This window comes from Tyto alba, unplaced genomic scaffold (genome assembly GCF_018691265.1).
Source record: "Tyto alba isolate M040663 unplaced genomic scaffold, T.alba_DEE_v4.0 Super-Scaffold_18, whole genome shotgun sequence".
NCBI classification, from domain to species: domain Eukaryota; kingdom Metazoa; phylum Chordata; class Aves; order Strigiformes; family Tytonidae; genus Tyto; species Tyto alba.
This window is the reverse complement of record NW_024881280.1, coordinates 8,521,879-8,531,377: the sequence shown is the minus strand read 5'-3', so window position 1 is coordinate 8,531,377 and position 9,499 is coordinate 8,521,879. Positions and strand designations below refer to the sequence as shown.

Sequence of the window (9,499 nt, the reverse complement as noted above, 5' to 3'; positions counted from 1 at the left end):
CTAATAGGAAGCATCATACTTTGTCATCCTATTAATCTCAAATCCTTCCATAATCACTACTTTTCATCATTTGGGAGGACTTTCAATACAAATGTATGAGTGCCTAATAATGCTTGCATAATGGATTAGAGAATTTAATCACCGAGCTTCCTAGAGGTGTGCTGAACACATGCAGATCCTTATTAGATGAAAAAAATCATAAAATATACAAGATCAGTCTATCAAATACTAATAATCTGAGAGTAATTCCCAGCTGACTGGTTGAATAAAGTTGCTCAGAAATCTGAATGGTTTTTGCATCAGAAAATTAGAGTTCGGAACTGGGGGGAAAAACCTGAAGAATTAACATCTCCTAAAATATTAAATTATTTTAGTTTGTTGAAATGTTTCATGATTTTTTAAGGTGAAATATTTGAATCTCATTTAAATTTGTTAGGTTGCATACTGTATTAAATGTAAACCCCAGAAATAAGCAAAACATTTCAAATGGAAAAGTGATACATTGTGTTTTAGTGAGCACAGAAATATTGCTTTTCAAACTTCTCTCTTCTTTCATTCCTTTTGAACACTGCAATAAAAACAAACACATATGAACAAATCACAATGCAACAGAACTTTTCAGTGAAAAATATTCCTTCAGAAGAACTCTTAATATCTTCACACATAAATGTATTCCTTCTAACGATCATCCCCATCTTTTTTATTATTTTATTTTTTTTTTATGGAGGCAATAGTGCATGGAATTCAGTGTCTCTGCATGGAAAAAAATAGGTAGATGTGTCTATTAGGCTATTATTATCATCACTTTTAGATTATTGCTGAAAGGTTACCTCTCACTGATGATCTCTATCAGATCAGTAATCAGGCTATCATTGTTATTACATTTCCCAGAGACCCCAGGTAGGAACAATTTGGCCTCTCAGCAGACTCTGCTCCATCACAAGACCTGCAGATATGGACGTTCACACCTTAGAACAGACATGCTCTTTGGACAAGTAATGTGGGTGGGAAATTTTCCTGTTTCAGAAATCATGGAGGGGTGGAGCTCTGACTCAATGTAATAAAACACCTATGCAGCAACTTCTGACACTCTTCAAGGCTGTAAATTTGTTTCAGGAGGCACTGGTGACAGTGGAGCATAATACTCAGGGGCCATGCACAGCACCTGCTTTTAATGCAGCAGTGATCTCGATGGCATCAGCCTCTGCCTTCCCTCGGGTAAGTGGAAAACAGAACAAGTCTGGCAGGTGACTATGAATATTTGATTCAGATTTGTCCCCAGACTATAAACAAGTCAAGTCCACTGTTACATGTAGACATAAATCTCCAAGAAAACAAGACTGTCTTTCATTGGCTATTTGTGCTATGAGGACGTGGAGTCAGTATTTTTCCATATAGCACAGAAACAGCTGCAGCTTTCCTGGCACATTCATTTTATCCACCACAAACAATGAGGAGGTGTGAATTGCCCATTCCACATTGCAATTCCATGTTGAGGAGCTGAAATAAGTAGAAAGATTGGTCTTTACACTGTTTTTCATCCCTTGTTCTTCCTGTCTCAACAGCATTCAAGCAGCAAATCAAGCCTCTTGGAAAACGAAGAAAGAAAATGGATGATGCAGTGCATAGCCCCAAGCAACGTTGGTGTTAAGGTACCAACTTTGGCAAAGTAAAAATAGGTGGGACTAAGCCAATGTTTTTTTGAGATGGGTGAGATTTATTTTTTTTTTACCAAATTAGGTTATTAAAGATCCACATGCTTATTTAGAAATAGGAACATTTAATGAAAGAAAATTCTGCATTCCATTATTTTTTTTATACCATTTCTTTATCTATTTATACAAAATGTGCTATTTTAATGGGTGTATTCCTTAGAGAATTTCCTTAGGGAGAATGTTCTCAAGGTACTGGTAAAATGGGACTGACTGGCCTTCTTTTAATGCTATCTATCTCTATTAACTTTAATGGAGTCTTAGCCTTGCATGAATGGAGAATATTGCTAGTGTTGGAAAGTTAGAGCATGGCTGTTGGTGATCCTTTGGGTCTTGGTCATTAATGCCAGTTTCCAGAACAAATGCCCACCTTGAACATTGTATAGCTCAACAAAAGAAAACTCTGGCAACCTTTGCAGGGCTTGTAGCAGAGATATATTTGCATCAAACACGTACTAGCTGTATCAGTGATGCTTTCTGTCTCTGCTTTCAGTTAGTTTGCAGCTGACTATATATTGTTTTAAGCTGCCTCAAAATAAAACCAGGGGGGTTCCAAACAAAAAGCTAACTTACTTTTGATGGTATCTTAAATTGTGTGTGATTCAAATGTCTATAGCTCATAGGAAATCTGTATGTTTAATTTCTTGTTTGTGCAACCAGACTTCCAAATCAGTAGAAAACTACAAACATTGTTTTACTTATGTATGTCACAACCTTATCAAACCGATTGATCAAACTGATCTGTTATTAGTAGTATTCTGGCAGCTCCTACCTATGGAAATCGGTGTACAAAACGGGTGACAGACTATCAGTGGGGTGTGGAACTTGCTGTAAATGGCAAAGTAGCATAACCAAAACTGACATGGCGTTTAGGCATTCATGATTTGCTCTCTGTGTGTATGTGCTAAAGCTCAGCAAGAGAATGTACTAAAGCAGGAAAAGTAACTATTGGGGAGTGCAGTGACCTGATCTCTATAGCATTTTTGTAATGATTTATTGTATTTATGCTGAAGCTGTGTTTTTGTCTAGACTATCCATGGTTAAAAGCATCCAACCCTTCTTTACGACTAAGGTAGTTACACGTAGAAAAATCCTGTGGCCAAAACCCACTACATATAGGGGCTATGGGACCCTTTCTATAGCTTTAATTTGATGTTCTTGTCATAATTTCTCCTTATCAAATGAACCTCCGAAAGTTCTGTTTGCTATCCACGGGTATTTCACAACGAGGACATGCTCAGACACTCTTTATTTGCTCCTGGCTTTTGAACATCTTCTCTCCTCTGTAATAAAGCTTGGCAGAAAACTGGCATTAATGGCACAGACTTGTGCAAGATGGCCAATTTCTGCCTCTTACTGGCATTCAGTTTCCTGGACAGCCTCCAACAATTCCCCTGCTTTTTGCAAGCCATAGCTTGCCATCTGCAAGAGGAGGATAATCATTAGCAGAGAGGTGTTATGAAAGATAACATGCTTATAGCAGATTTTGAGTCTCAGAACTAGTAAACAGGTGCAAAGCTTTCCTAATGCTAATACTCAAATATTTGCCTGAGTACTTGATTCAGTTTGAGAGGAATTTGCATAGCTGTGTGATAAACTGAATAGTTACTGGATTGGGTTTAGAAAAACATGCCCAGGGGCTGTGCATGGAATTTAGCTGTGTTGCCTACCTACAATGCAAAGCCAAATATGCCCCACCACTAAATTTACAGGAAAATGTAACAACCTTGTGCAACCTCCTTCATATTTTAAAGTGGATAGGAGCATTAAGAGAGCATCTCTTTAGCTGTTTCAGGGAGTCCTGGGTTGACAGTTTTCTTTCTAGCATCTTACACGTGAATATAGGAAAGATGAAACATACTAAAGGAAGATCATAAATAGTTGTGAGTAAGGTAGCCCATAATTGCAATATATCTAGAAAATTTGTCACTGGATATTATTTGTTAGGGCATTGTCTTATACAGAATAATTCGTTATTCCCAAAAATGAAAAAAACAAGGGTATTTTTCTTGTCAAAGTATCAGCTTAAAACACTAGTTGTTGGTTCATCACCTGTGAATGCACTGAAAACATATACAGTAATGCAGAGAGCAAGAAACTAGGAAGCATAATCTCAGCTCAAGATCACTAGTATTAACATAAGGCGGGGAGGCTCACCAAAGTATTCTGCTGGACAGAAAATCAGAAAACAGAAAAGAACTAAGAGAATTTTAATCAGATTTTGATTTACATAAGTGATACACATAAACTGATGTACATTCCTTAACAGTTTGCTGCAAAATTAGAAAAGGCCATGACATTACCAAGGGTCCTATCCCCTACCCTCCTAAAAAAGAAGAATCTGTGATTGAAGTGTGGCATGTAAAGTTACATTTTGCAGGGATAATAATGAGCCTTTAAGGAAGGCTGCTCAGTCTGAACATCACTGTGTCATTGCAGGGATAAGTTCAGAGGTTCAGGGTACACAGATTTATCTTTGTTAGAGGTGACTGCAAGAGGATTTGCTCATCTGTGTACTGTGCATTCTCAAATTGTGGTAATACTTTATTTGCTGTAGGCATCAGGAATTGCTCCTGGCTTAATATGGAATGCAAATTTTGTGCTGAAAATGGCTGTTTGTGATAATTAGTCACTCATAGATAGTTGATTACATTAGCAACTCACTGAACTAACCATTTTTTTAATGTAACACAAATGATAATCAGTAGCAACACACTTGCTTTGTAGTTTATTAGCATTCTTCAATGTATAATTGCAATTAAACGATGACTAGAAGGAAAAGATGATAAGTTTCAGGACTTCCATTGATAGCACCAAGGACTTGAGCTTCAGTTATGTTATTTTGCTCTTTGAGCTTTCTGGAGTAGTTTTCATGTCTAGCATTTGGCCATCAGAAAAGTATTATGTGAAGTAAGTTTTCCTTAACTGCCTTCTCTAAGGAGGATAAGTCTTTCCTTTTCATTTGTTTCAGAGATTTGCTTTATAGTTAATAGTTCACTTGACGGTTAGCAGTTCTCTTCAAAGGAATTGGTGTCTCAGATTATTATGATGACCACTAAATGTTGTTCCTCCTTTGATGACTTAACAAGGGGATGAAAATATTTTCTAGAATGGATTTTTAAATTTTTTTTTTCCCTAAGGACTTTGATTTGTGTGATACAGCTATCTGGGTGTTATATGGAGAGAAAGCAAGAGCGGTTCAGAGTACAGACTGGTTCTGAGTGCTCTGAAATCCCTTTTCTAACTGGTTAAAATGTTGGGAATATGGAGACAAAACTAGCATTTTTATTATTCCTTCAAATTTAAAGTAATAATTGTTCTTGGGTGCAGGCTAATACCAGAAGGGATTTTGCTAGTAATCGATGCTGACCCGATGAATAGACCCAGGGTGTGTGGCTCAGGCTGAGGGAAGCTCATGGCTGTATGTTCTCTGCCACCAGACTCACTTACTGAATGCACCTCTCAGGTTCACATCACTAGCTCTTCCCTCTGTTGTCAATTCCTGGAGTCTCTTTTTCTGTTCTCTCTCTTGTGGTCTCTCTTCCATGACTGAATGCTGGGTGCGCTCTGGCTGACACAGCCTGTATCTTGCTGTCTCACAGTACTCAGATTTCTCAGACAACCCAGTGAGATTTTATCCTGGTATGCAGTTTCCAAGCACAGCTCACTGGCTTTTCTCTTACCCAGCACCTACTCAGAGCTCTCCTCCTGGAGGTGAGAAATAATTCTTGCTTTTCATTCAATCAAATTTCTAATCTGTCTGTTATGGCTGACTGGTTACTCTGACCTATTGTTCCCTTGGCATGTTATTCAAATTTAAGTAAACTCCTGATCTTTGCACCAAGCCATCTTCCTGTGGCACCAAATATCCTCTTCCACTTTCTCACCATGATTCCACATGAAATTAGGTGTTTAAACCCCTGTGTGTGCTTTGACACTATCTAATCTGTGTAGTATCTGACTTCTTCGTGGAAACACTGGGTACGTTCTATTGTTTTGGGGTTTTGTTTTTCCTTCTTAATATAGCCCTGTCATACTCCAAGTCTCTTATCAGTTTGTCCTCATTTGCATGCAAAGTATGAGGTTCTTGTGATGCATTCTTCACATAACCTCTACTCTAGTCTGCTGCAATGGCACTCAGGAATGAGCGCACAACCGGTCCTTGGTGTAAACGTGTCTCTGCAGAACCCACGCCTGTTTCTGTTTCTGTCATTCTACTTCTTAAAAAGTCATTGTAGTTCATACATGTCTCTGACAATCTTTAAAAGCACGTGTTCCAAAATATTGGCTGAAGGACTGATGCTGTTAAAGAAGGCTAAGAGAGCCCCACACTAAATGCAATTCCTTTAAATCTTTCCTTTATGTCTCCTTAAATATGTCTGCTGAAGTTTTTATGTGTTTCTGTAATTTGGGTACTACTTTTGAAAAAGATATAGAAATAAATGGGCAAACCCAGTGAGTGTTTGTTCCTTAAGAACAAACCAGTTGAGGTAAGAAGACACGGTTATTCATTGCTGATGAAAAAGGAACGGTCTAACAATCATGGTTGAAAAAAATAGTGTGGAACTGGCTCAGCCTAGATTCTGATAATGCTGAGATCTTACCTCCCTTGTTTAGAACAGCCCTATAAAATATCCTGTGCCCTACATATGACTTCAAGCAACAGTGATTAATTTCCTATTTAGTTTCAGAATACACCCACCCAGAAGCCAAGATCTTCTGTTTGCTGCAGGCTCATAAAGAGAAATTTGTTCAGCACTTAATAGTCCTCTTGTTTTGTGTGTGCTGCTTCTGTATCTCACAGCAAAAATTATTAGCATTTCAACTAGACAACTTATTGAAAACATTCTGATATTAGGATTCCTGGTTATAAGCTTGAACTCATGGGCAAAGCTTTATGGTTATTTCAGGCACTGGTTAACTTTTATTTAATATGACTTTAAATTACCCAGCATTTTTTCAAAAAATAACTCTTGCCATTTCACTGGATAAGTTCATAGCTTGAGAATTACTGCAATTTTTTTCAAATTTCTTTTATGACCTTCATGTATTTCATCCTTGTAGAGATGGAAATTATTTGGCATGTTAAGCTTGATTTTGTCATGATGAATTCCCCGTGGTCCAATGCTTTACACACTTCAGTTGATGTACTGTCTTGTCTCACTGACTTCTTATACTTTGACCTTTTTAGCTGTCTTTGACTTTTGTCACAGTAGCAACATCTGTGAATTTGCTTTCTCTATTTCACTCGAGAGTTTCTCCTTGTTATTTTAATTGAATTTTCTCAGAAAATAGATAACATCTCATAATTATTTCATCATCCTCCACCATCACTCCTCCGTTTTCACTTCAAATAATCTTCTAAAATTTTTGGTAATCAGCTTTCACAACAGCTTCCTAATTTAGTCACCTTTTGTTGTTGTTTCGCGAGGTGACTTTACTAAGAATTAATGATTTATTTGTCTTTTGCCATTATCTCAACTCCTCCTTGAGCTCTTCCTGAACATCAGTGACTACCATCAGGCCTTCACGTCGCTGCAGTGGCCACCTATTCCTTGGCTCTGATACATACTGTGCCTTCAGTGATTATTTGGCTCAATATCTTCCTGCAAATCTACAAGTGTCATCATAATTAGTTTGGTCAATTTATAACTTCCACAGACCCTTGCTATTAGAAAGGCAAACTAATGCTTCCCTATTCCTGAATCTACCTCATTTAATTTCTATAACATTTCAGTCTTATTGATGCTTTACTCAAAAGTCCTTAAGAAATTATTATTATTCCATAACCTGACTCTCTCAAGGTCACTTTTTAGTACATATGTTATACTATTTATATCCTCACCTCTTATTGGAGATAGCCAATTCAGAACATGCTGATAATGCTTTGTATGCTGTCAGCCCTCAGGATTTGACAGACTTTGAAAGAGTATATTCTTTGTCATGCAGACCCTCGTCCTCTGGCATTCACTGCAGTCTTACTGAGTTACCCCAACTATCTAATGAGACCCGTTCTTATTATAATCATACATCAGCTTGGGAATTTATTATTCAATATAATCTCTGAAATTCCTCACTTTCTTCTGCTTCTGTGTCTAAACTATGATTTAGGTAGCCATCCCCAGTGCTGATTTACCCTTTTCATTCAGTTTCTTGTGTGCAACCATGGTGCAGCACTTTCCTTTCTATAAACTTCAGCAATTTTGACAAATTTTCCACAACTGTTCCAGCAGTCAGGGAATTTGGACAGACATCCATGCTGCAGCCATAGTAAGCTTTGCCCATTTTTTTCATCTTTCTGCTGATACCCTAGTTGCTCTAGCAGCTGCTGCTGGACATGATGGATGTATTCTCTGAAGATGTAAAATCCCTAAAGTACATGTGATTGGCACAACTTTCACAGACCCAGTTGGTCAGGCCTGGCATCTTCAACAAGGAATTGGAGATAGCCTTCTTTGAGACAGACTGTAATCAAGAACCACGTACTTTATCATACTACTCCATGTCTATCCATCAGATAACCACATTTCATAAGGAAAACTTCTGTTCCCACAAAGCAAGCTAGGAGTGTTTGTCCAAAGCTGTGTATTGCGTTGGTGGCCTGAGGCATTCCCAAAGGTGCTAATACTAATCCTTAGACAACTCTCCATCGTGAAAATTATTATTTTAAAAACAAGTGAGAAAACTTAAAAAAATCACTTTTTTTTTCAACCAAAATCAGAGCCTCCTGTCCCCACTTTTGTATTCATCTTCTCCTTCCACACTTTCTGTTTGTATGCTTAGGTGATTGCAGACTTTAGGAGTTGATGAAGTTTGTGGAGAAGGTGAATTTTGTTGCCTATTGTATTTTTGCTGTCATGCCAGCTGGAAGAGATGGCTTCAGCAGAACTTGTGTTCCTTTCAGTGTTTGGTTGTCATTACAATAAATACACATATCCCAAACTTGTAAAGCCCATCTCCTTTGTTGTTTTGTTTTGTTTTTCCAGAAGGAAGAAATATCACCTTACTCCCTGCTCAAAGTAAGAATCATAAAGTTGAGAAATGCTCATCAGGCAGATTTTTGTAAGTACCAGATTTCCTTACTGACCTTATACAGTACTAAAATTACTCAATCAGCCCCTGTTTGTGCTAGCCACTGCACTAATGAAAAACACAGAAGTCATACCAGCTAAGAAATCACAATCAAAGCCAATTTCTGCCACAGAACATTTACAATTCTATACATTTGTTGTTTGTTTGGTTATTTTTTTTAAGAACGCAGCAACAGGTCAATGCCAGGTAGGTATTGATTAAATCTTTAAGACTTTCATCAGTCAGAAAAGCACAGACTAGTTAGATATTTCAGAGGTGTGAAAATATCCTAGCACTGGTTTTAAAATCAAAGTGTTTATATCCCATATCTATAACAAATACATAGAATTTCAGAGCTGAAATCTTTACACATCAGTCGCTCTTAATTCTTTGCTCTGAAGAGCCTTGCCACATCTCTAAAATTCAGTGAGGTGTATAATGTACATCCTGAGCAGCCACACTGTTATGGATAAAAGATGTATAACAGAAATCTTTTGGGGACTGTAGTACATGGTACATTACAACTTACATGCAAAGTATTCTGAAAACAAGTGGTATTTGGCCAGCCCTTACCTGGTGCTCAACTTCCACAGAGGTTTTTCTCCACAGAATTTTCTCCTTCCATTTCTACATGTGTCTCATGAACTTGGCAGGTCAGTAGTAACTACAGTTTTGCATATCCTTTGACCATATTGCTCTTTCTCCTTTTGCTGTGC

The 9,499-nt window shown here is 37.6% G+C and overlaps 1 protein-coding gene across 4 annotated transcripts in view; it reads left to right on the top strand.

Moving 5' to 3' along the window:
• The first annotated feature begins 1,109 nt into the window (after positions 1-1,109).
• Positions 1,110-9,499, top strand: part of LOC104364089 (cytosolic phospholipase A2 epsilon) — a 42,201-nt gene continuing 33,811 nt past the window's right edge. For 3 of the 4 annotated variants that reach the window (XM_042791245.1, XM_042791244.1, XM_042791243.1), the window contains exons 1-3: positions 1,110-1,218; positions 1,566-1,652; positions 8,699-8,774. In XM_042791245.1, the coding sequence (XP_042647179.1) occupies positions 1,192-1,218; positions 1,566-1,652; positions 8,699-8,774 (190 nt within the window). In that variant the 5' untranslated portion in view covers positions 1,110-1,191. Of the gene's footprint in view, positions 1,219-1,565; positions 1,653-8,698; positions 8,775-9,392; positions 9,437-9,499 lie in introns of those variants that run through there. The other variant, XM_042791246.1, reaches the window with a different exon arrangement.